General features: G+C 39.9%; 1 protein-coding gene across 5 annotated transcripts in view; it reads left to right on the forward strand.

The window, feature by feature from the left end:
* The window catches only part of diaph2 (diaphanous-related formin 2), a 421,882-nt gene that overhangs the window by 11,257 nt on the left and 383,805 nt on the right, over positions 1–26,820 (forward strand). For 3 of the 5 annotated variants that reach the window (XM_084549618.1, XM_084549616.1, XM_084549619.1), the window contains exons 3-5: positions 3,762–3,938; positions 9,744–9,848; positions 14,471–14,491. In XM_084549618.1, the coding sequence (XP_084405744.1) occupies positions 3,762–3,938; positions 9,744–9,848; positions 14,471–14,491 (303 nt within the window). Of the gene's footprint in view, positions 1–2,584; positions 2,609–3,761; positions 3,939–9,743; positions 9,849–14,470; positions 14,492–26,820 lie in introns of those variants that run through there. The other 2 variants (XM_084549620.1, XM_084549617.1) reach the window with 2 other exon arrangements.

Below are 26,820 nucleotides of genomic sequence, written 5' to 3' on the forward strand. Positions count from 1 at the left end.
TGCATTAGGCACGTTTTATACTGCTTCTCTGTCTAACAGCACTCTACTGTCAGTCACTGCTGCTCCTAATGCGTTAATAGTATATGGTTCAACTTCAGTGCTTGATTTGTTAATGTTTGGAGTAATGAGCAGTGCTATACTCTGTTGAAATGTGTGGAATTTTAAACGCATGTTAAAGACATTGATAATTGGTATTCTCTGAATAAGCAACAAACAGTTTATTAAATGAACACCTAATGAGAATACAGATTTTCTTCTGGACTGGACTTCTAAACCTCTAAAGGTTACTTTCAAGTGAAGAAGGCCAATTATAAAAATTTGCACAGTTTTTCCTTAATTTCTCACAGCTCCGCTATCAGGATTGGAATTTTTTCCCCAGGAAAGGTCAATTTCTTTGCCACACTGAAAAACAGGTGTGAGTGTTGCTGACACTCACTAGCCTGTAGCTGAACAGAGCAGTCGATTAAGCAGGGACATGAGGTAGTTTCATGAAGTTGCCAAGAACTGTCAGTAGCACATTGCATTGCAGTCCTCGCTGCCAAGAATGGCTAGCTCTCAGTAATCCTTTGTTATTATTAGAACTAATTAAAGTAAAACCTAATTTCCTGCTAAACTCGTTTTACACAGGCATTGTGGCTACTGATTTTATAGTGGTGGTTCCAGTGAGTGAGTTAAAATGACATCATACAGATGGTCTTGTTAAATTGGTTGAGTATAACATGCGTTTCTGTTTAAAAGCTGTGCAATGATAGTCTGAAACTAAACTGGTCTTCCGTTCATCTTGGATGAAACTTTATTTCATGTGACACCTGCAATAAAACTAAGCGCAATGGAAGGATGTGTCTCTGCACGAGTTAATGCAATACTAACATTAATTGTAGTTTCCATTATTAATTTTAAAAGTTATTGTGTGAAATTTGCGATCTTGTATGGTTTTGTGTCCCCAAATTGGCTCTCAAGTTGTGGGATATTGCTTTGTGTTTTCATTTTTTAAGCATCTGCATGGAGTCATAATCATATTTGATTAAGGAGGGACCCAGAGCTAATTTGATTAGGTTATTTGGAGAAATATGTGTTTGGTAATAAACATTTATTATGATGAAAAAGTTTACTTTAATAAGCAAGAGAAGCCCAGAGGACATGCAAGCTTAATTGTTAGATGTTAAATTGCAATGTTGCGATGTTGCCAAGATAATGGGCAAGGAAAGGCCCTCAAGTCAAGGCAATTAACCAAACAGTGGTTTGATTGTTGTTAAATTGATTAGAAAATGTTTAAGTACTCCATTTGAAAATTAGCTATTGTTTCACGCAGCTTTAGACTGCTAGAGAAGCTGGGCTTAATGACACATACTCTCAGAGTTCAAAATGGGAAAAGTTGTTGCTCAGGTCAGATTCTTAGCTTTACACATGTTGTGAGGAGACTTGCACCTACTAGGCAGTGAATAAAGGTGAAACAAATACTTGGACATCCCAGGCTGAACCCTTTGTGCAAACTGCGTGTTGAATATAACTTATTTGTTATCTTGACTTGAAGTTACAACTTGGACAACACATGAAGCCTGCACACTGAGACTGAAGCTTTGTTTTCCGTGGTTTATAGCTTCCCCTCCCAACTGTTGATCAGTTGTTGCAGAAAAAAATAGAGACAGATATGGCAGTTTGAGTGTCTGCTCAGTGTTGCCCAGAGCGACAGCTGATGAAGATACACAGAGGGAGGTGCAGGTTAGAGCCAATCTGTTTGCTCGCCCCAGCATCAGTAGCTTCCTGATTAGAACAGTGGAGAAAGCCGCGGCTGGAGGCAGGCTTTATGGCCATCGCTACCCCACATCTCCCTACTCATTAGTACTTTACAGCCTAGCGCCACAGCATATGGCAGCGCTGCTACGGCTTCCCATTTGAGGTGTGTTTCAAATGGTTGTCCCTTGCAGAGCTGCAAGCCTTTGGCAGTAACCTGTCTTATTGTGTCTGAGATCAAGATAAACATCTGCGTAAGTAGAAGTTGTGGTTTTAAATTTTTGGGCCTCTGTCACTACAAACAATGCTCTATAGAATAGATGTTGCAGCGATAAACAAACCTTTTGCTGGCTGTGAAAAAATGTTACACACACACAATCAGAAGTGTTATTCTTAGATTACACAAAACCAAACAGCACTAACTGGCATACTTTCAGTGGATGTTGTGAACTGGTGTGGGATTATAGGTGCTTTATGATAGGCCTCATTTTATTTATTTGTTTCATATGTGTGTGTAAAGCGTGTGTCCTTGGGATGTTCACTCTTGAACACACACGTTTACATCTACCCTGCTATTTGGGATCATCGAGTATCGTCACATCCTAAACATGGACAGTATCCAAGATTTTCTCATTTCACCTGTGAGAAGAAACAGCAGAGAATGAGCTAATGCTAATGCTAATTGTGGTTCTCAAACATCATTGGAAGCTAATTTGGTATCACAGAGGAAATGAGAGGACACTGTACATGTGAATGTGATGTGGGAAGCATACTGCACTATTGGCGGTATTGTCGTTTTCTGTTGGATCTTGTTTTTCACACTGTGCCCTCCCTCCAACAGAACATACACATAAAAACATTGGCTGATGATATGGTAAGGTGCTCGGTTTAATTTTTGTGTGAATATTTTTGCTTTGCATCACCTCATCTTTTGTCAATCCCTGCATGAGACTTTTAACTGAAATATAGAGATGGATCAAATGTGCCGGAATCAAAAGCGTTTTAATATTTTAACTAAACACGAAAAAACTAAAACATTTGTCTGCTGTTGCAATACAGTGTGACATTTGTGAAAAAATAAGCTTCAGCCTGTCTCACTTACAAGCTGTGGTAGCCCTCTATAATGCTGTGTAAATCATACAATATAATTTTTATATGGTGCCATTACTTACGACCACCAAGGTCTGTTAGCCTTAATTTTTCATTATGAACAAAACCTAGCCCATAGCATCTAGACTTTTGTAGCTGCTCATAGATCATTTAGTGTGCAATTACCAGTAGCACTTCTGATTAGATGTTTTTACCTGGGGCTTTTTTAATACTCTTAGTTAACAAACAGCCTGGGTTTGGCATTTAAAAGCTCATATGGCATTGCAGTGAGCCTAAGATATACAGTCAATAGTCATTGCAGCTGTCAGGAATCAGTTTTGCCGTAGCTTACAGCGTTTGATCCATCCGGTCATATTTCAGTAAACCGACAGTAGCATCATCATGTTTGCCATCATCATGTTTGTCATTCCATTTGTAATTAATAAATGTTCATTCATCCAGCATGTCCTCTCCCCTCCCTTCCGTTTTACTACATTCAAGTAATCTTGACTGAGATTGCATGCATACTTTTTTTTTGCTTTCACACAAAAGTTGAATGTACTGCATTCAATGCAGTAGTGTCAGCTGATAAATATAACAAGGCGGCTCATTACTTACATTGCAAACTTGCAAATGATATAAATAACAAAAGCACAAAAGGGTTTTCCTTGTAATCCTGTGGGTTTGATGGTAAGTAAAGTTCTGTCAAGGTGTAAAATTCGGTTGTTCTTGGATACCAGACTAATTTATATTGTTTTGGATATTAAAAATCAATAATTGGGGCAAGCTTTTAGCCTTCTGTTGTTTTGTCTGCAGAAACATATTTGGGCTGAGTATCCTGTTTACTGTAAATGGTTGTGAACAGTGTTTGTCCTGGTCTGAACAGGATTATTAGCAATGCAATATTTTAATATCTCAAACACTCTGCTTTCTTCCAGCGTGATCGTATCACCAGTTTCAGGAAAACAGGGATGAAAAAAGAGAAGCCTCTCATACAGCACCCTACAGATCCGCTCTCTACCCAAGCTGAACTGCCTGTTCCTCAGCCCCTTTTTGACGACAGATCCATGAACCTCTCAGAAAAGGAAATCATTGACCTCTTTGAGAAGATGATGGTAAGCTTTTGTGTTTCTCCTGCAATGTTTCCCTTGCATGGACTCATCAGTAGCCCCACACAGAAGTTTTACTGCAGCTGCCAGCACCACAGAATAACAATGAGCAGTATTCTATGAAATCTTAATCGTGCCTTAAATTTGACTTTGTAACATGGATCAAAAGTAGAGAAATGCTCTTGTGTGTGTTGGTGAAGTGTTAATACAAGAAATTTGAAAAGCATTTTTATATGGTTTACTGCTGATGGGATGAGATGCATGAAAAATGATGGTAATAAAAATCATTGCCTTTCAAAGTTATGCTAGTTTTATTCATTGTCCTCAACTTGTTGAAATTGTCCTGCCAAGATACAATAATTTATGGTTCATATAACTAAATGAACAAGTTATATTTTACCTAAATGCATGAAAGACTTAGAGCTCCCACATCTTTTGTCAGACACAAGGCAGAACTTTATCTGTTGATTTATAGATGATAGTGGAAATTGGGATTTTCCTTTCCCCCTTAAATGTATCATCAGTGCTTAATGCTTAGTGTTCAGGATTGAAAAAGCACTGTTAGAGCAGAAGATGGAACACACCAGCTTTGACCACCTACATGCAGTATGTAATAACAAAGCAGTGTAAACACCTCTCGTGTTGACATAAAACCGGAACCTCTCATAGGGGTTACACAGGGGTTACCTCTGCTCTGATGACCCAACAGCAAAAGACAAATTTACAAATTTGAAACAGCTTTAATTTTGGGGGCATTTGAGTGCTACAACAGTTGAAGACAATATTTAGTATCTATTTGAAGAATAACCAACAGCAGCTTGATTCTACTGACAAGTATTGTCTATGTACCTAAATCCTGATCTAGCCTATTCCTCTGTGCCACTGTGATCCATTTGATCCCGAAACGATTAAAAATGCCTCACTGAGCCACATCCTTGTGCATGTTAGGTTTTTTAATGAAAAAAATATGGGCATGTTTAGAAACTGCTCCAGCGAAACTCCAGAAAACCGTGATTTCTTTCTCTGTTTCTTGAGAGAAGTTCTCGTGAGGATGGGGCTACTGTGCATGCTTGGGAACATAGTTTGAGTTGTAAACAATTACTGTTTTTTTTCTTTCAGCTTATATTGAAATATGAAGTACCTGGTTGCGTCAGGATCACAATACATGATTTCCTGTCTCTCTTGTAGCTCGTGCAGTGTAGTCTCCATTCAGTTATTCACCAATAAGGTTTTTAGAATCATTAAATCTAACGTGTTCTTGTATATTAGGCATTTATACCCATATTGATTTCACTCTGTCCCTTGTAAAGTTTAGTCCAAAGTCAACAGGATGTTATAAGTGGCCATACAAACTAGCTAACCAGCATAAACAGAACTTCTGTTCGACCATTGCCTCATAGGAGCTTTAGCCAATCTTAGTCTGCAGAGACTAAATAAACTGTTAGTGCTCATTTTTGCAACGAGGAAACAAGCCACCCAACAGCGTGGTACACACTTTAGATACATGAGCAATTTCTGCTGTGTTGGTTTTTGCCTTTTCTGGGATTCATTGATAATTTGAAAAATATAGAAACTGCCCCCAGTTAACATTTAACTTATCCTAAATAGACTTGCACACACACAGCATTTATAGTAACACGACTGCATTTTTTATTCAGATGTTAAGCTTTTATAAAGCAAGGTTCCACCTACGTCTTCTCTAGGCCACTCAGAAGCACACCAAACTTTGAAATTCACTTCGCACTCATCTTTGGGGTCAAAGCTCTGTCACACTTGTGATTTTCTCCATTGAAATGCATTTTTGGCCTTATGTACTGCAGGATTGAAATCTAACAAAAAGCTTTCAGCCCATCTCTTTGAAGTGAGGAGCTGAATTACTCTGGCTTCATTGCATAGGTCGTGTGTACTATTGTGGATAATGTCTCTTGAGCGTGTATGTGTGCGTGGCACGGTGCCTGCCTTTCCTTTTTTCTCATACAATGGTCTTTATTGCCAGGGCCACAGAAATGGGACCAGTGCTCCTGGTTTTCATCAGGCTACTGCTCAGTGTTTTCTTGCCTGGGTGCTCATCCCTGTCACTCAGTTCACCTCTCAATTACTATGTTTGTGCTCACAGTGGCGTGACATTAAACCCAGGCTTCAATTTGCTCAGTGACAGACGACACAGAAGGCATGTTTGCTGCTCTGACGTTTGACAGGCCATGACACTTTGGTTTGGGAAGTATAATTACAATAATGAAATCAAAAAGAAAAGGGTTATTTACTTATGTACTTTTGAAGCCCCCTCTACTGATGCTCATAGACTGTTAACTTTTTGACAGTTAAATGTTTCAGTCTTAGATGTTTAGCTGGTTTCAAATGAAAGGCTGACCCATGCCATATTAGTGAGACCACCTACTGTGCATTAATGACCAGGAGAAAGTGAGAATATTTTTTTTCTCTGTGAAGTGCTTCACACGTTGCGCTGTGTATCTCAAAGCCTAAATAGCACATAGCTTATTACTGAAAGGTCATCAAAGGGATCTGGCAAAATATAGGAGGAAACACTCAGAAAGTGGCAAGGAAAACCAAATGAACACTTTCTAGAATGTCTGAAGCTAACCACTGAGAGCAGGAGTATATTCATGAAAGTACACGGAAAGTTAAAATGTGTAAGTTTTTCCACGGTTTCCCAAGATGTCCACAGAATTCGGAGCTTTGCATCAAAATGCAGAAAAACTACTGATGAAATATCCACTACTTGCTAAAGGAATCTGCAAGTTCATCCGAGAAAAGGAGTATCTGAAAAACTTACATGTAAACTAATTTTATCAGCTTGATGTTTCGGACATAATCTGTCTGTCAAATGACCATTATACAAAAGCGTAGTATTAAGTTGGGTGCGGTTAAGTGTAGTAGACAAATGTAACCTTTATGTTTAGACAAGCTACCTGATACTGGCAATTTGTGTCAAGAGTTACTGCAAACTGACACTTACTTGTGCGGTGCTGATGTAGCCATTACCCGTTGTGGCATTGTTACCCAAAGGATTATTTCACTTGTGTGTCAACAAAACCTGCAAGAGCACGATATCCTTGCTTATTATTGATTCAACTGATGAGATTCATGTTAAAATGGAATTTTCAACAGTATGGGAATGGTGTTGAGACACTCAGAGAAATAGAAAACCAGTAAAAGTGAGAATGTCACTTTGCAGTGCTGCTGTGGCTAGTTTGAGGTTTTATGTGCCTCCCTGTGCGCCATTGTCAGGATGAGCACTCCTAGTAATAAGCTGCTATGTGATCCCTCAGCAGTTCCACTCTGCGCCAGGACATTAAAACTAGCCCACAGGAGAATTACTGCATGTGCCCTTACACACTTATGGATCAGACTTGAGGGTAGTGGACAAAATAATTGATTTGTCACAGTTGAGGCAAAACATTTTTATACTTCTACTTTTCTTAGGTCCACTTTTCCCTGTAGGGTGGACTCTCTGTGCCATTTTTAGTCTGAGACATATTTGATGGCACCCATTGTTCCTTCCTCTGATTTGAAGCCTGTTGTGTTCTGGGTTGTGATGTACTTTAAGCCTCGTCACACTGCTCATCACATTTTTGCCCATTATTTATAGTGTATATGGTAGACACTACTCAAAATCAATGACGCTATTTTTATTTTTATTTTTTTTTTAGATCGAATGCGAAACAATCTGTAACAGTAACAGCTCTTCTGCGAGGACACTTACACTTTTATTAAATGAACCAGGCAGAAATCTTACCAATTTATATACCTGCATAAACACAGTTTGTAGGTCAAATACAAAGCTTAATCGTCAATTTATGTACAAAATAAAAATGCGTAATAGTTGCTTGCAAATCTGCTGCACTTAATGACTTTTGGAAATCTACAATCCACAGACTTCAGCAGATGCTCGGTATCTTCCCTGGTGAGGTGCTGCCAGGCCTGCAGTGCAGCCATCTTCACTTATTGCTTGTTTGGGGATTGGTTTTTATTGAGGGAAACACCTGCTCAGTTGGGTAGAGGTGACTGGCCAGTCAAGAGCAATCCACTGTTAAAAACTCATTGGTAGCTTTGGTTGTATTTAACATGAACATGCTGCTGTGTTATCCAAAAACTTTTCTGGAAGTATGTAAAAAAAAAAACATGAATAACGAATGTAGTGTGCTAGAAAACACAGCCAGCAGTCTGCTTCTTACTGTATGAAATACTGATGCTTGGTTTCCCAAGTGATGCAGAATGAGTTTATTTTTGGCAGCGGCGCCGCAAATACAGACAGATTACGATTAAAAAATTCTTACCATGTGAGAACATGTATTTCTTTGTGACTCCGCTGTCATTGATACAAGCTCAGTCGCACCAGCAGCGTAGTCATAATATCTTGAGACTCCTTTTCTGTAGCCTGCGAGGGTATAATTAATAAAAGAGCATTAATCATTTTGGAGGCTAAACATGGAGGGCTCATTCCTCCAGTTTGCCCCCTGACAAGCGTCCCGCTGGCCCACTACTCCTACCCCTCCTACAATGCACTCACCCAGCCACATTTTGCCTCCTTTATTGAATGCCAATTAAGCAGATAAATTAGCGGGGTTCAAAGATTAATTAAAAAACCTGCTGGTTTCCTTGGGTGAAAAAACTTGCCAATTGTTAAAGTTTCAGCGGAATTTTTTCTTTCTTCTCCGTTCCACAAAGGATGTTAATGGTTTTTTAGCTCTGGGGGTATTTACTAGCTGGAGGAATTTAGGTCACAGTGCCCCCAGATAGGATTCCTGGCCATGCTTCACTGACAAATGAAGCAAAGCAGTTTGAATCTGATTACTTGTAGTAAGATATTCAAGCTTCCGTGTGATACAATGTTCGTATTTACAAGTGATACGCTTAATTTATTTTGTGAATTTTAAACTAAATCACTTGGAAGGAATTTGTTGCCAAATCAGATCATCACACCGGAGGACGCATGCTTGTCCTTGCTTCCCAGCAGAGGGCAGCATGCCTCCACAACTCTTAGCTCGCTATCCCAAAACCCTGAGGAGGATGTTTTTTTGCTCTGTTCATTCGAGGCATCTCTTTGTGAGAGAGTGCTTCTGATAAACATCCCCCTCTATTCTAATCATCATGTCATTCCCTAGCTTTTAGTGCTATGTCCAACCTTCGCTCTATCCCCTGATGTCTCTCACATGAAAGACCTCTTTTGTGATGCAGAATTAAAGTAGCATGAAGATAATACTCCCAATAACATGCAGATACTGCCTATCCAGCCTATCTGATATGATTGCGCGGCCTCAATGGAGACAGTGTTGTTTGATTTTGTTCTCCTGTTTGGAGTTGGGGTGTGCACAATTTTTATTGCTGCAGTCATGCCACTTTCTTTTCAAGGACTAATTATTACTGGCATTATTTTCTGCTGATGTACCTTGTGACTTCTGCAAAGAAACATAGATAGAAAAGGAATGTATTTATCCGTAGAAGGACAGAATTGGATATAAAAAAGGTTATAGTGGAAACGGTGCAATAATACGTCTAAAATGTTTCTTCGTGCTAGCAAAACTATTGAACTGTAGATAATGTGGTTCAAAGTTTGAGGCTTTCAGATGCAGTTATTTTTTTTGACATGTTCTCTGAGGTTTAAGTGTACAACTGTTTGGTCACCAGCTTTTGGTGTGTGCTACATGGAAATCTCTTTCTCTTTTATTCCCTTTAATGCATCCAGTTGCAATAAAACATAAATGCCAATTTAAAAAAAATTGTTTTTCTTTTCTTGTAGTACTCTTCCATCCATGACGTGACATTTCTCCTCACTCTCTGTATGTATAGGAGGACATGAACCTGAATGAGGATCGCAAAGCCCCTCTTCGTGGGAAGGACTTAAGCACCAAACGAGAGATGGTGGTCCAGTACATCTCAGCTACTGCCAAATCTGTAAGTGTTTAATCCTCATAACCTGGAGTGTGCCGTATAATTGTTGGGTTGAAATATCCCGACACTTCATACGACACTTTGAACCTCATACTCTGCTTTAATGACTTGCTTTGTCATCCGTTCTTGCGCACTCTCACTTCCGCTGCCTTATTTATTTTTCTCGCTATTCATGCTTGAGACCCACATCTCTGATTTCAGTTTTGATTCATTTTCTTCCTCCACAATCTACTGGATTTAAATTGTAGCCTCTCACTCACTTAATCCTAGGCGGATGGTCAGTGTTTGTCCAATCATGTTACTGCATGAAATTGTTGGTTTTCCAGTTGTATATTTGCATGTGGATTTTGCACAGTGGTGAGGGTGTCTTGCCTTTTTATTTTATTATCAAAAATAAAGGTTCAGTCCGCCTCCTGTTTGAATTGCAGTGTAACATACAGGGACAACCTCAAAATACAGAGGTAAACATAAGTGATTTTAGGCCATGTTTGTCACATTTTATGCGCTTTGCAGAGAACTACTATCCATTGCTTTATATTAAAATAAATTAAGTGTATCTTGCCCCTTCTACTTTCTAGATTCAGATTTTATGATAAATTATGACGGTTTGCTTTCAAAGTTATGGCCAACGTTGTGAGGTGAAATTCAAATCACTTCAGATGAAGAAAAAGAAAAAAAAAAGTGATTTCTGTCCCCATTGTTTCCCGAACCTGGTAGCTCTCCCTTGACATCATCATTTATTACCTTCCTCATTGTTATGGTAATTAACTGGCGTTATTGATAATGATGATTATCTGAGATGATTGAATTTCTCCCCGGGCCCATTATACTTTGTGAGCACTGATATTTTATTCAAATGAATAACGTAATCCGTGTAGTCAAAGGACAGAGGACAAAATGTGATGTCTGTCAGCACCCTGCTATCACATTTAATAGGGCTGAAGGAGGGGGATGGTTGAATGTCAGCGATGATGTATCTCTGCATACAGATTTAAGTGTACGTCCACATACTATATAACATAGAAAAGACAAGTAACTTCAGCTTATAGTTTAAGGGATGTTTGGACATGATTATGACAAAAATACAGCACAGCTAAAATACACTGAACTATTCTTGTGCATATGAGAAAAGCAGGTAATTTATTTCAGAATCTGAAAATATATCATGCATTGATACACAAACACAAGCATAAGAGTTTTACAGGTTAACAAATATTTTAAGCAAAAGCAAAGTAAGTAAATTTAGTTACTGCCTAAATTGCTTTGAAAATAAGTAAAATGTACTCAGCAGCACATATTCTGGAGGCTAGAGAAGTGAACTTGGAATTGTAGGGTCACTGGTTCGAAGTTCTTCTACGTCCATGACTGAGGTGACCCTGAGGAAGGCACCTAACCCCTAAACAGGTCCCTGCTCCATGTGTGCTCACTACTCGTCGTACAACTAGAAAATAATAAAAAAGTACAAATAGATGATTTAAATGCAGAGAACTTTTTTTTTTTTTTAAATCTATATAAATAATTCAGTTGCATAAACTGCCTTAGAGTGTTCCCAAGACAGTCTTTGATAGTGTAATTTAGGTTTCAGTAACTCTGTCGCTCATTACTAAAGAATGAGACCGTTTTTAGCCTTGTAGCACGGCAAAGTATGGTTTATATCTGCTTTTTTTAAGGCGGAATTAAACCATTCTTTTGACCCTTTAAAACTGCTTTATTTTGAAAGTGACCCAGTATATATGTATATGCATGTATGATCTGCCTTTATGCATTCAAAGTGAAGGGTCGGACCTTATCTGGGGCTAATGTTGCTTGTGGGTGCCGATGAGCATGCGGTGTGAACTAAATGGTGTCTGAATGTAGAAGTGGTGTGTTTTGAACATGTTGGGGTTTCTCTGGCTTGCTGTGGTGCCTTCACTTCTAATGTGAAGCAGTCTTTTTCTGAAGATTGTCAGATTGCAGTTTGGTTGCAGCAGAAAGGCTTCACACATGTTTGATTTGATTTGATGTTTTTTTTTTTTTTTTTTATATGTTTCTAGATGGCATTTAGCAGTTTCCAATAGGATGACAGGATTAATTACACTTGCAAAAGTATCCTGTTTTACACTTACCTTTTATTGCAGTCAAATGGGACATGTAGGAACGTCTCCATTTCCTAGAGACATACTAATACCAATTTTGTGCATTTAGCCTTGTATAAAACCTTTTTTTCTTTCTTAATCTATAGCGACTGCAGAGCATGCAGGCTCAAAATATGCTGGACCTTGAAGTTTAAATCAGTTAATACCCAGGAAATGCCCTGGTCAATTCAAGTGTTCCACAAAAAGCAATATTCCTCGATTTCAATATCTTTGGGTGCTTTACATTCACTTCACTACATTGTGATATACCACACCGGCCACAGGATTTAAACAGCCATCGACATTAAAATGACATCTAATATGAGAACACACTCATTATTACTTTGTTTATTCTGGTAAAATATGTCTTTCAAAGCAAAGTCAAAGCTTTTTTCCCCCCTCCTTCTCTCCCTCCTGAATTGCCACCTCTCTGCTAGTCTGTCGCCAGGCAAGATTGAGAACAACTCCCGTACTCTACCAGGGTGCCTCAGCAGGAGTCTAGCAAATTACCCACAACACAAAATGGAATGTCTTTTCACGGGAGAATTCTGCATTGACCCTGTTCATTTGAATATGAGCTGTGTTTCAATAGCATCCAAATCTGCTTTTGCAGGAGTGTGCCTGTGTGCGTCTTTGACCATCAGCTTTGCATGAACAGTCGCCTTTCTTTCTCTCTTTCTCACCTCATTCCTTGTTCTTTTTTCTCTCACTATAAATCTGTGCCAACACAATTAAAACTGCCAACATTCCCTTTCATACTAATAAAATGATTCATTTCTCAGAGATTTACTTTGACTACCAACAATGAATATTTTCATGTTTAATTCCAGACGTGCTGTGTCTCATGCAGAAAGGGTGTTATGGCAGGGTCTTGTAAAGGGGATTGTCCAGCGTTGTCATTGCAGTTTAATTCAAATATTGGTTTATTTGATGCAACCATCAATGTACCACCCAATTCTCTTAATGGGCCATGCCTTTGTTCACTTCATCCAAGCAATTATTTTGATGGGTGTTTGTGCAATTAGCAAATATATTTCTGTCATGAAACATGTATTAATGATTAATGATGATTTGTTTTGGAAACTTTTGGATACTTGTCTGTGTCTTGTCCTTTTATTTATACTATAGTTTGAGTCATCCTCAGTTTCAGATTTCTCTGGGTAGTATTTTGCTCTTGTTTTATTGAGAATAAGGTGTTACGTAACATCCACAATACAAATGTGTTGGTGAAACTGAGCTGTTCCCCTCAAGCTCCTCCCTGACTTTTTGTCTGAGCACACTAAAGATAGTGTCTGTGTTTTTTGGTTGAGCTGCTATAAAATAAAATTCAAAAAATATGCATTTAATGTTTCTGGCATCAACATCTGTGAAAAATATTTCATGTCTGACTTGCGTCACTGTGAGTCGTTTCCAGGTGTCTAGTCTGCAGTATTCAGATAACACATCCCCCAGTTTTAGACAGTGACATGCCGCATTCACTGGTGAGAATGGAAAACGTGGCTCCACAGTGTGATTAAATAGTAGTATTTGCATGATCAGGTGGTGGCATGTGTAAAACGAACTTTATGGCTGTCATAAACTCTTGGGGGTGGTGATGGAGAGGGGAAATCAAGCATCAAATGGCCACAGACTGGAGAGTTTAAGAGTGACAGTAAAAGAAATGGAAAGGGAGATTTTTACCTTCTTTCTCTGAAAATTGGAGAGAAAGGAGGAGAAAAAAAAACAAGGAGCTCAGTGCGTCATGTAACTTCCTGCAATCAAAATGCATTTCCTCAGAAACATACAGCAGAGAAAGAAGAGCTCAGCCACAGATTAGAATACATTTACTGTGCTGACAGACACCCTCCTACTGTGAAACAAGCCCCACAGTTGCAGTAATGAAAATCACTTCTGCTGCCTGCCACTATTGACAGATAACAAGGTTAAACTCCAAGAATCGTGCTGACTGCATGGGTTCAAGGTATCTCTGCCACGCAAATTTGACACCTGAAGCCCAGCGTTAATGGCAGCTGATTGATTTCAACCCGGAGAGACCCTTTTGCAGTCCCTTTACCCACTCTGGCTGCTCTTTCTTTTGGGGGATGAATCTGTGAACCTATACCAATCAGTTGCAAGGACAGTTTTACCCTTTCAATCCTTTAAAGAAATCCCTTGAGGGTGAATTGTCATGTTGATTCATCACTTCCACTGTTGTTGGCGCAGATGTTACCTTTATGTAAATGTTTTGCAAGTAGTATTCATGTATCTGTTCAAATTTGAGTTTGTAAATTGCAGCAGCCAAACACAGACATTATCTTCAGCATGTGACAATATATGTGTGTATAAATTGTTGGCTTTAAAAAAAGATGTAGCTGTATAGTGTGTGCTATGATTGTGTGAAGGATTATTGTGATGTCACACAAATTGCGCTAATGCCTCAACGTGTAAAGGAGAGGATTCTCTGGCCTACTAATGATTGTGCTGTTTGTGTCTTTTTGCACATTAACCTTCTCCGCTGATCGCTGCATGCAGATAACTGGGAGCAAAGTTGCGGTAAGTGTCCCATTATTTATTTGGCTTCTGAATCTTGTTACTTCTATCTGTCTTCATTCACACACACACACACACACGCAATCACATCTGTTTATGTTGTTTTGGAAGGATGTTGAGGGGTTTTATTTTCAGCCTTCATATTGGTAATAGACTTTAATTTGAAAAGGCCATAAAGTGTCAACACAACTCCTGTATGTAAATTGTGGCACTTTCAAATGAGGGATTTTGAAATTATACAGCCTGAAAATCACTTGGAATGCCTTTTGTTGGTTTTTGCTGTTGGTTTCTTTTTTGAAATAGATGGCAGTGTAGCACCTATTAGCATTTAAATATTGTAATACCAACAAAGAGCCATAGCTTTTGCACAAATTCACATAATCTTCATTCTAATCTGTTTGTTAGAACATGGCATCTAAATGGTTTTAATGGTGTTCATTCTGTCTATGAGACACAACACATACTGAGAATATCTATCACTTAAGACTGAACATACTTGCATAGAACCATAGTGAACAGTAATATTTTTTTTTTCTGCCTTGAAGAGATATATTGGACTGTATTCATTTAGAGGAAATATTCATGGCTATATATCTGAATATGCTGTCACCAACTCAGTTTGGAAGACATTAAGGCTTTCTTTTTTTTTTGTCTTTGTAAATTTGTAATTTTACTTTCCCTAGTTTTCAGAAGTCCCAAACACATTTATGTTGTCTGTGTATTGACAGCACTTTTTAATTTCCTCACAAGTTAATATACCAGTTGCTTATTTTCTCCGATAATGTGGCACCCTGTTGACTTTGTGAATAACGCTTTCCTTTTTTAAGTGTTTTTCGAAAATCTCTTGTAGGCTTGAATTGTCACTTCAAATGGCGTTTCTTTGCCTTTTGAGAACTTCGTAAGGATTAAGAGCACTGTAAGCTTAATAGAAAGACGGACAAGGTAAAGCAGCGCACTGTGACCTGGCCTCTGCTCTGTTTATACTCTCACACAAACCTCAGTCTTTGAGGTATTTTACAGAGACATTTTGAATCGATCGCGTTTAACTCTTTCTTTGTCCAGCTGTTCTTTTCTGCTTGGTTATTTCTATGGAAAGAGTGTTTTTTTTCAGCTTGGTATGTGTGGACATGGATGGAGCAGCTTTTTCAGCAGCGAGTGGGCGCACTTTGTTCAGCAAATGGAAAATGACATAATTACCTGGCTCATTTTAAATATGTTGACCTGGTTTCAGAAGGTCTGCAGACCGTGTCAAAGATGCTAGAGACGTTGCTTATCAATAACTTGGTTTGAACTCAAGAGCATTCTGAAGCATTTGACCTGACATTTGTAACCTCTATGTTAATCTTGAAGCACCAGCCCATAGATGTGGCTAACATACTAAAACCCCCCACTGAAAGTGGTGGCTGGGTTGGGGGCAGAGCATTTAGCCCGGTTTGCCACTTGTGGGCTACAGTTAGCTCCCTGCTTCGCTGGCAGATTCCCATTTTCACGCTGTCAGCGTGTGTCTATGGAACAGAGTGCTCTTGGTTGTGGTGGAAGGAAAGCATTATTTAGGATTGTCTGTAGGGAAAACACAACTGTAATGCCTCTGTCTGAGGCATGAAATCTCTCTGGCACTTTCCCCTCTCTCAGTAGAGAATGACGTGGGGATTGAAGACTGTGTGAATTGGCTCTAATCCACTCCGACCATTGTGTAAGTGTACAACACTGCTAAATCTCGTTTTATTCTCTCAGCTTCTTTAAGAAAGATGGAGGAATATATGAGCAACAGACGGACTTACTCTGTAACTGAATTCCTGCAGGTAGAGTCAAGCGGTCCGCATGGATCAGACGCTTCTCCTTAAACAGCATGCTGGAGCTCCTCATTGTCCACGACGATCCCTTTATAGCACGAGCCTCTGTAAAGATTGGCCTCGATTTACGCCACAAGTCAAGGGCCATATTTTAACAATCCATCAATGACTCCTGCAGTGTTTCTGTGAAAGTAGACTTCCATCTCATCTCTTTGCAATACCATTGAAAGGCTATGCAACTAAAAGAATGCTGTTGAGACTATGAGAGTGAGTGTGAATCCTGAGTTGAAAAACAGGAATGTCCAGGCCACAGGGAGGAGATCAATATCCATATGAGTGGACAAATGCGTTTTTCATGGTAATGAGATGTCAAGTCCTTATGGTTAACGTGGTTCTGTAAACTTGTACTACATTAAATCTGTGTGTACTGTTATCAGTAGAAGTATTTTCTCGTAAATTACAAAATGTTGGTCTTTTTATTTTAGAGTAGCTAAGGATAGGTTTAACGTTGACCCCTTTTCTTGGCTGTATGGTCATGTGGATGTTGATGCTAAATATGACAATTCAGAGTTCAGATGTTAGATGAGGCTTTAATCATGAGAAAGGTATTTAAAGCAACATGGAAGAATGACGTTGGGAAATCTAGCATTTGTACATCCTAAAATATGGCTTAGATGGTCTACAAGGTCTTTTATTTTTATAATTTTTTACAGAAGTACTCAATGAGGTTATGGATGTGAAATATTTCAAATTAAACCATGTTTGTGTGTCTCACAAACATAGCATTGATTAAGCCTTGGACCTTGATATTTTCCTCATTATTAAGATGGGATGAAGAGTTTAATTTACCTGCAAAGAACGTGAGGTGTTTTTGCAGTTTTTGTAAGGAAAAAAATAAATAAATAAGTTTTATTTATTATCAGCTTGTCAATTATTGTGAAAAATTCTCAGCGCCTCAGTGACATAAACAACCGTGATACTCATCTATGTTGTTTATTTTGTATTTATCCAAGGTGAATTTTCAGTAATCACATTCAGAAAGTGCCAAGGATTTTTAGGATCATCTGTAAACGAATGGTTATTGTTAGGGTAGAGGATTGCAGTGTCCTGATGGGAAACAAGGAACATAGAAAGAAAGTTACAAGGATATGAGGCAGACATCTGGCTCCTCTTTAACTCCAATCAAGTACTCATTCACTGTGCCAGGAGTGCTTGCGAAGGACCTTTGGAGAAAAAAAAAGAAAAAAGTAAAAGAAATATTGTGAGCATGAAAGGAAATCAAGGCGCCTTCCCTCCTTCATTCCCCTCTTTACCTTTTAAAACCTCATGTCTGAAAAGACTTTTTGTTTCAAGTAAGCTATTAAACTGGGTGCTGAGGGTTGAACAGATTTGATGTGGCACATGTCCTTGGTGCTTTAAAAGAACGGCAATGAAAAATTAATCAATGGCGTGTGCCTCCCATGCCCTGAGCCAGTTTTCACCATAGATTCTATTTTAAATTAAGATCAAGGAAACATGTTCTGCAGGAGACTGTTTGAATGAGATGTTTCTTTGATTGCCTGAAAGCACATTTTAGTTCATCTGATTGACATAAAAAGTTGTCTGGGAGTAAGCTGAGGAAGGATATATTTTATAACGACTGGTGAATGTGGTATCTGCACTGTGGTGTCCTTTTAATGTGTATTGAGTGTTTGTTGCTGACTGAAATTCTTTTGTGTACTGTATTTTCAGTTTCCTTTATTTGGAGGTTCAAGAGCATGGTCACGAGGAGGAGAGCACCTCAGTGCACCTGCTGGTAGAATATTTATCACCGAAATATAGGAGCAAAACTCTTACATGTCAGTAGTGGTCCAGAGCTCCACAGTGTACCATGCCAACTATTGTTACTGTCATTTCCAGTATAGTTCTCGCTGCATTAGTTTTCATGCCATGTGGATCTTTCCATTCTTGGAAAGCCTCATTGTTGCTGTTGCCATGTTGAGAATATGGATTGTAATATCAATGATGTCTTTGACGTGAAATAAATAAAAATCATCAATTCTGATATGTCATCTTCAGCCCCTACCAGGTCTCTCTGCCTCTAGTTTAGTCTCCTGGAAGCAGAATCCATCCTCAGTTTGGCTGAGATGAGATGATGACTCGGCCAGTTTAGGACATTCCACTTCTTCACCCTGAAAAGCTCTTTGATTACTTTGGTCGTATGTTTAGGCTTGCTGTACTGCTGAATGATTAAATATGCTCCATGGAATTTTGATGCATTTGGCTCGACCTGAGAGCGCACAATGTTCCTGTATTCCTTTCTGCATTCATCCTGCAATCAACAATAAATGATAAGATCCACTTGCAGCCATTTATATACCAAGGTCATAACGAGGCATCAGATCTTTGACAGATGAGGTTATATATTTGGGTGCTTTTGATACAAGTGATTGTGTCATTAGCCAATTTGTTCCGCTAAAACTATACCACTTTCTTTTTGTACGTTTGTGTGACCTCCATTGCGGTCTTCCTGCTTAATAGAGATATGCATGTTGACTTGAAGTCTCATGATGAAGACTCATGTGTGGATGCAGGAGGCCACTCTTGACTTGGCTCTTCAGTCATAAAAGTGTCTTCCGCCGTCATGCAAATGATCATCTGCAGCATGTGTGCTCCTTGGCAAACTAACTTTTGTGCTGTGTAAGGTCACAGAACTCTCTGAGGCACATTTAATAGGCAAGTCCAATTACTTTTGTGCCCCTGCTATTTGTGCAGTATGTGTTAAAAGGGCTGCAACTCCCACACAGTTTTTTTCAACATTGACTTAAACCTACTCAAATCTGAGACCTGACACTTTTGAATCCCTTATTATATTTCAAATTGTGGAAGCAGAAATGTGTTTTCACCACCTGTTTGTTCACTTAGAGGGCTGCAAGTGGAGGCGTCCTTCATTTGACATTGGACTCTTTTTCAAATAGTGTTGGGCAGCTGTTCAGTCTGTCTTTTCTGCCTATGAGCTATCAGAGATTATGCTCAATTTTTTTTTTCAGCGAATAGGCTGTAATGTTTCGGTAAAATTACAGTTTCACATTGATTACAATGGTAAATAGAATAATAATAATAATTACAGGAATCACAAAAATGACAGAATAATCAGAATTGTATAGCGGATTATATTGCAGGCTGTTGGTTAACTAATGGCTCATGGTCATGGCTAAAAACATCTTATCAAAAATTGGCAGTTGTTTGAATGATACTGGATGATTGGAAATTATTCAACATATCATCCGACCCGATACTGAAGCACAGTGCCTGGAGAACATCCCCATATGTCAAATGCTAATGGTCTGGACTCTAAATTTAATGTGTGACAGTGAATGAAGCAAAGACATACTACCTCACTTACTCAAGACTTAATTACTACTCCTCATGCAGTGCTTAATTATCTCTTAAATAGTGTAATAGCTTGTGTCTCAACTGTTATGTAATGTTGAACTTCATATGACTTATCAGTTAATGTTGCTTTTTTTCCCCCTGAATGACTTGTCTTCTGGCATTCATGGTTGGATTGACCTTTGCTGGTTGTGGAAGAAGCAAGGGTTTAGCTGTGACAGAGGGTGGGCTGTGCGGGAAGGATTAAGTCAACAACAGCTTCTTCTGGGGATGAGAAAAGGAGGTTACTTTCCCATCAGAATTTGTCTTTACTTTTTGTTTCCCTTTTTATATGACTGTTCTTTCCTTCCTTGCCGGCTTCCATCTACCCTTCCTTCTTTCTCCGCTCACACATCTCTTCTCTATACAACATATGTCTTTTCAAAGGCAGAAACAATCATTCCTCTTCAATCAGAAGAGGAGAGCTGGATCTCGTTATTTCGAAGGGAACATGAAAGGCTGAAGTGGTCACAGTATGCTGATATTGGATTGAACAGTGGCTATAGCAGTGCTTTATAGTCTCTCTGTTTTTGTGTTAGAGTGTGCACATGAATCTGTGCCTGTGCGTGTGGTAAGTAGCAGTGTTTTTCATCACGCACTTGCAGCGGACTTAGATGCTTGGATTTAGATGCTGCACAGGCAAGATAGACACCGACTATTTTAGAGAGGGGCAGGGAAGGAAAAAACTAGGCTTCTTATTTCTCTTGATTGCGTATCTGTGAATTTTATGTACTGTATGTACATCCCCACACCAGTGATGGAGCTTGTGAATACTGGCTATGCTCTCAGTTGTACATCTCTCCCCCACAGCTCTGTCACACACTCAACAGCACTGTCGGCACGCTCAGCTCGGCAGGAGGCTCCTGCAGGGCCACATTAGGCTCCATAAACTTTATAGCATATTTTTACAACCCGCCTCTCTGTATGCATCCACCATCACATCCCACCGCATCTGCTTTAACTGTTCACACAGCTGTGAAATTCTGTGTATCCCCATGTTTTATGGTTGCTTGCTCCTCCAGTCACTCCCGATTTCTTTATTTGCTTCTTTGGCTTTTCGATATCCTCTACATCTGTGTATATTTAGTAAGTTATTTGCTCTGGTTGATGGAGTCGGCTGAGTATGTCAAGATTTGCGTGGAGAATGCTTCCACTGGGTAGTCGCGATAATGCGCTTCTGTTCATAACCTCGCCAAGCTCTCTCGTTTTCCGCATTTCTAGTCATTCCGGATGCAGACTCGACTTGCATTCCAATGTAAGCACGGGCCCCGCTGATCTGCTGGTTCCTGTTTCTCAACTGTGCAGCGTAAGGACAGGAAGGACAAAGAGGCAGCTGTTGACAGAGACCCATGATCAAAATAAGTGGAAACCAAAGTTGTTGTAGATGTTGAAAGAGTCACAGTGATGGCCTGTTTATAATCCCCCCCTTACTCTTGCTTTAAGCCCACCATGCCCTGTGGGAGCGCCTTACTGCTCAGCCAACTAGTCCACTCAGCACAACAGAGTGCTAACAAGGTATAGTCTCTGCCCATCAGCTATGTTGCTTTCATAGCGCTGTCATACTTGGACGCACAAGAGTAAAGCCACATAATCACCTCATCAACAGCCAGGTTCCCCGATTCCCCAGACAACTCTCTGCTGTAATGATTGGTGACATGATCAAGGCCAGATCACTTGCTGTGTTATTGTCTGCCTTGCACTTTCTTCTCTAAGGGCGCTCAGGAGAGGTGGGCCATAGTTTTGAAATAGCAAGCTTCAGGCTGTATCACTTTTGTTGTTGTTTACAGAAAGCATATGGCTGATTGGCTGCCCTTGCCTTCCTAAGGAGTTAATCGAAGAATAAGTTAATAAATACAAGAGTATGAATGAACAACCCCGCTAAAAGACAGAAGAGAATGATGGCTTTATCTTGAGTGAATTGGCGCTGCCTCCTCTTCGTGCATGATGCCTGCTCCCTGCACGTCTTAAACTGGGCTCAGCTTTTTGCAAATGACATGAGCTTGTCTCTGTTTTCCTTCCGTCGCGTCCTGCCAATGTTTCTAGCTGTGTATTAAAGTGAAATTGCACCACTGCGATGGTCTTTAGGGGTGTTTCACAACAGTACTGATGGCTCTTAAGTACATTAGCTCATCATGCATGATCATGGTCTGCCTCAGCTCAGACAGACGCGGCAACAGCTGCATTTCTCCAGCCATAACTGTAGTACTGAAGGCCAGCACTTGGTGGCAGTGGGAGCCCACTGAATCGACCGCCCCGTCGGTGCACTGCATTAGGGCTGAAAAGCCACACTGTTGCTATGGAATTGACCTAATGGGTTTCTCTCAGCCTATGTAACACGCGGCTATGTGTGCCACTAATGCCATTTGTTAGACGTCTGATCTTTAAAGGGAAGAATAAGTGTGAAATGGCTCAACAGCATTCAAATTGGTCTGTCTTCTCTGATCAATACTTTCACCGTCCTACTGTAGAGAGGGAGGGGGGAACGAGGCTAGATTTATCATTATTATCTTTCCTTTAGATAAAAAAAGTCAGACTGCCTCTGACATGGAAGAGAGCCAACCTAGAGTGAGTCTCTTTAATATTCATAATAACCCGGGCCTGTAAGGAAGTGTGTGTTAACTTACCTGTTATTAACTATTCTCTTATATTGACCGCTGTAATGTGATTTTAACTGAATTATTTATCAGACTGGCCCAGCACTGATGAACAGATGCTGTCCCTTATTAGCAGCACATCCGTTATGCTTACAGAGCCACACCATCGATATGACTTGTCTTTCCTTCTGGTCGTCTCCATATATCCCTTTATGCATTATGCCTGCACATCACTGTCTCGCTCTTTTTGTGTATTCCATCGCAGTTGCTTTTCCTCAGAGATATATACATCAAACCCCATCTCTCTTCTGACCCCACTGATCCATGTGAGCCGTATTTGCTTACTGAGCTCTTGACAAGACACAGATTCTCGGCCACGTGCATTCCCCTGAAACATGGTCTTGGCTGGGTGCAGCTTTCTGATATGGCCAAGGATGTTTTCCAGCGTAGTGACCGAAAGTGGCCAAAGGACATGTTTTTTTGCTCCTCAACACATGCTCTGCACACTATTTTGCCTTCTTCCACCTTCTCATTTGTCTCAGGTGCCCTCACTAACATACTGCATCAATTTTTAATGCACAGCCATATGGTGGTCTTGTTTTTCTTCAGGTACTGTGCCAAATAAATGTGACTAAAATAAAGCAAGAAAAAAAAAAGTTCTTCCCCGTGGATATTTTCACATATGTTGTTAAAGGCTTTTGACTCTATCAATTGGTAGTCAGAATGTATCAAATGCTTCCTTAGAATGGGCCGAATGACTAGACAATGTCCTGAGGCTGATTTGATGGCAGATGTGTAGCGTTCCAAATGGTGATGTCCTTGATGTTGGCTATAGACGCAGCGTGTGGGGTGACATCCAATCATGGTGAGATGGCTGACCTGTCTTTTTATGTCCTGAGTGGTCTTGAGAAATGATCCTTTTTAATGCTGATTGGTTGAATGTCTTCTTCACACCTGAGATGCTGGCCTTGAATCAAACATAATCTGAAACCGGCTGCAATAAAACACACAGGACATTACAATTCAGACCCCTGATGTGTATAATTACGCAGTCATTTAATAAGACAAGCAGCAAACTCAGTGTCATGTGTGAGGTGTTTTTTTTCTTCTTTCCTGTCAAGATTTCCCATGTTAGCTTTCAGTCGGCTGTCTCTGCCGCCGACGGGTGTTGTTTGCTAGATTGTTTGTGTGTCACCTCGCATGTCTGTGTGTGAGGAGGAGGAATTTGCCGCCACAACAGAACGAAATTGAGAGGGGAAAAAGTTCCTTCCAAGCCCTGCAACTAGAACAAAAGAACAGGAAAAAAAATCTTGATGTTATTATCCCGGCAACATCTTCTGAGCTTCTCATATAAATGAACTAAAGGTTCTAAAATTGTCATTTGAATTATGCCTTTCATCTCCCCATGGTTTTTAGTGAAGCAGTTCAGCCCAAGTCTCTAGTGAATGTTTTTTCTTCCCCTGTTTGCATTTCTGAACAAGCACCATAACTGTAATGAATTCTATTATTTTAAAACCAATTACTGTTAGTTGGAAGCTTTCTCACCGTCACTGTCGTGCTCTCTGAGGAATAGTGCCGTTGCAGTGTCGACTGCACTCAAACCCTGATGGTGTTTCTTCCTATTTCCCTAACCACCCATACTAATGTAGTTTCTGGTGTATACAGTATCTCCTCCATACACAGCACGCGGCGTCCACAAATTAAGCAGAAATAAAGGAAGTGAAGCAATGAAGGATTTTTTTGGGTATGTATTTAGCTGAATAACATACTGTGTAATAATGCATAGTGCAATAGTGCATGATTTTTACAGGTAAATTGTATTTAACAACAATAATTTATTGTCTTTATAGTTTTTGAAATGTATTTTCCATATTTTAATTGGGATTTAGGATGATGAGATTTACTGTAAGACTAATCAGAGTTCGATTTTGTCTTCAGATTAATTTTATTGTTACCTTAAAATAAAGCAGGCACGTAAAACAAGACTGCTATGAAAGCTGTATATATGCAGTACAGGTTGAAGCTGATTGGATTTTCATCCTTTTCTTTTTTCCTGATTATGTGTAATTAATGCTTTGGGGTCTAACAATGGAGTATCATTTACACTCGTGTTAGACCACACAGATTTCTTTGTTCGTCGTAATTATATTTATTCGTGATCACCAAAGACTTGCACAGGCGCTTTTACTGGGACTATTAAGAAGTTTCCCTTTGACGCTGCTCTCCATTATTTTATTTTCTCAGCATCGGACTAATTGGATCCGGCTTCCAGTGTTTGGAGGTGGATCTTTTTGTTCCCTTTTATTTTTTATATATTTATTTATTTTTTTCCCTCTAATAGAGCCACTCACAATCCAGTCACTTTTATCACCACTGCGCTACTTCAAGGTGCATGCTTGGAAGTAGTAGTGAGCTCTAAAAAACGCCACAATTATTTTTATACTTGCGCTCCGTTACCATAATAAGTGCGTCGCATGTTCCTGTGCGCGCACACGCACTGAAAGGAGGAGAGAAAGAGAGATTAGACATGTTCACTCATTAAAAGCCAGCCACTCATTCTGCTCTAAAGATTGATTTATAGCTTATTTAATAAGCTGAAAGGTTACCTCAAAACAGATTTTCTCCATAATTGACCAATTTAGTGCCGCTCGATAAGCATTCATGTCAAGCTGAGATTTTGAGGTATCTCTACCTCCCATCGCCCTCCTCTTTTCTCTCGTGCATTACTCCTGATGTAACAGTGCAGTGATTAGTGATTAGAGATTAGGGGAGGCATGAAATATTCAACATGTTGTTTTTTGGATGTTAACCAGGGTGGGGTCCAAAACCTGGGCACAATGGCTGCAGCATTAGTTAGCATCACTGAATGTTCTCCTAATTACCACACTTTGCCCAGCAGCTGTCTGCTATTAGGGTCCTTTGTTCCAGATGTTATCTCATTAGAATGGCATTGATCATCCTAATGAGTCTGGGAGAGATTATTGGTCCACATTAGTGTGACCCGCTTGCACCCCCCCACGCCCAGCCCCGCCCAACCCGAGGTCAAACAACAATAGCTTCACCCATCCATATGGTCAGCTGACGGTTTAAGTATTGCGTCCATTTCCTGTTGCCATTGTAAGCTGGCCAAACAGGAAGCAGACATGACTCAAAATAGTGTGAGGTGCTACTTGTAAAGAGGGCAGTTTGTGGATATTAATATTTTCAGTGTTTGTCAGTGAGCTAATACTTATTGCGTACAGTTCCCTAGCTGTGACGTGACCCTAGTGTCCCTGCATAAATGGCCTTTCTTTACAAAAGGCTGGACAGAGTTAAAACTTAATGCTTCTGTTTGCTTCATATTACGCTTCAGTTTGAGAGCGTGAAGGCTATCGGTTTGTCTACCAGTTACCTTGGTGGAAAAGCAATGATTCTGAAGCAAGGATATTCGCTATTGTGTCCTCCTACATTCAGAAAAATGTAACAGAAGTAGAAGCAATTCAGTATTCAGAGTCATTGATGATAACGAGTGGTCCCGTTCATATTATACACAGAAGGCTTTCATTTTGTGCACCTGTGCACCTGTATTTGAGTGGTGTAGAAACACCACTCAAATACAGGTGCGTATGTCTCTTTCTGATTTTTGGGTTGCTGATTTTTTATTATTTTTTTTTGGATGTGTTGCTCGTGCAGTAATAGTAAGAGAAGTTGCTTTTGGGTCCTGATCTCACACTTTGGTCTTGGTCTTGAGTGTTTTTGTGGGCAGGCAGGGCTTTGCCAGAGCATCGCAGACAGCTAAAAAGCAAGCAGTGCCCTCCCCTGCCACAGCAAGCTCAGATGTACACAGAAACCTTTGCATCTCAATCCCTTTTGTCTCCCCTTTCTGCTGATGTTGAAGCTGACCATCTCGAAATACTGCAGAACCATTTTACAGAGTGCAGAGATGGGGTAAAAAGCAAGAAAAGTAGATGGAAAGGTGTGTGGTTAAGAGTAGCATGGGGTAGAGATGAGAAGGGAGAGAAAGAAAGGAGTATTCAGACAAAGTGGTGGGAATAGAGTTCAAGGCAGGGAGAAGTGCAATGCCTAATTACACTCTCTAGCCTGTCCCTTCCTCTCAGTAGTCAGCAGTGTAACTAATTCTGACTTTACCAGTGCCTGCAGACTGTAGGGTGAAGCTGCCACAATGTGCCTCTGTGGTCAGCTAATTTTCTATCTTAGGTCTCTGTTTCCTGCCACACGAACACCTATTGTATTAACTTGGCGCCTCTGTGTTACACTTGAGACTCAAATGTGTAGTAAAACAATCGTGTTTAATTGCATCCATCTCAGCGGTTCAGTCTTCAAGTTTTCAGACTCCACGGCCTAATGAAAACGGCGAGGCATCAGTTTAATTATAATGTACTCGCCTCTTATCGAGGAGAGATTGTTTTTATTTGGAGCCCTAATGAATTTCTCATCAGTTTGTTATTAACATTGCGCTATCTGGGGCTCAAGTGGGGAAGCAGCCAATTACATGGCTTTGTTCTCCCTGATGGACAAGAATTTGTGCCGCCGT

The sequence above is a fragment of the Chelon labrosus genome (genome assembly GCF_963514085.1).
Source record: "Chelon labrosus genome assembly, chromosome: 8".
NCBI lineage: Eukaryota > Metazoa > Chordata > Actinopteri > Mugiliformes > Mugilidae > Chelon > Chelon labrosus.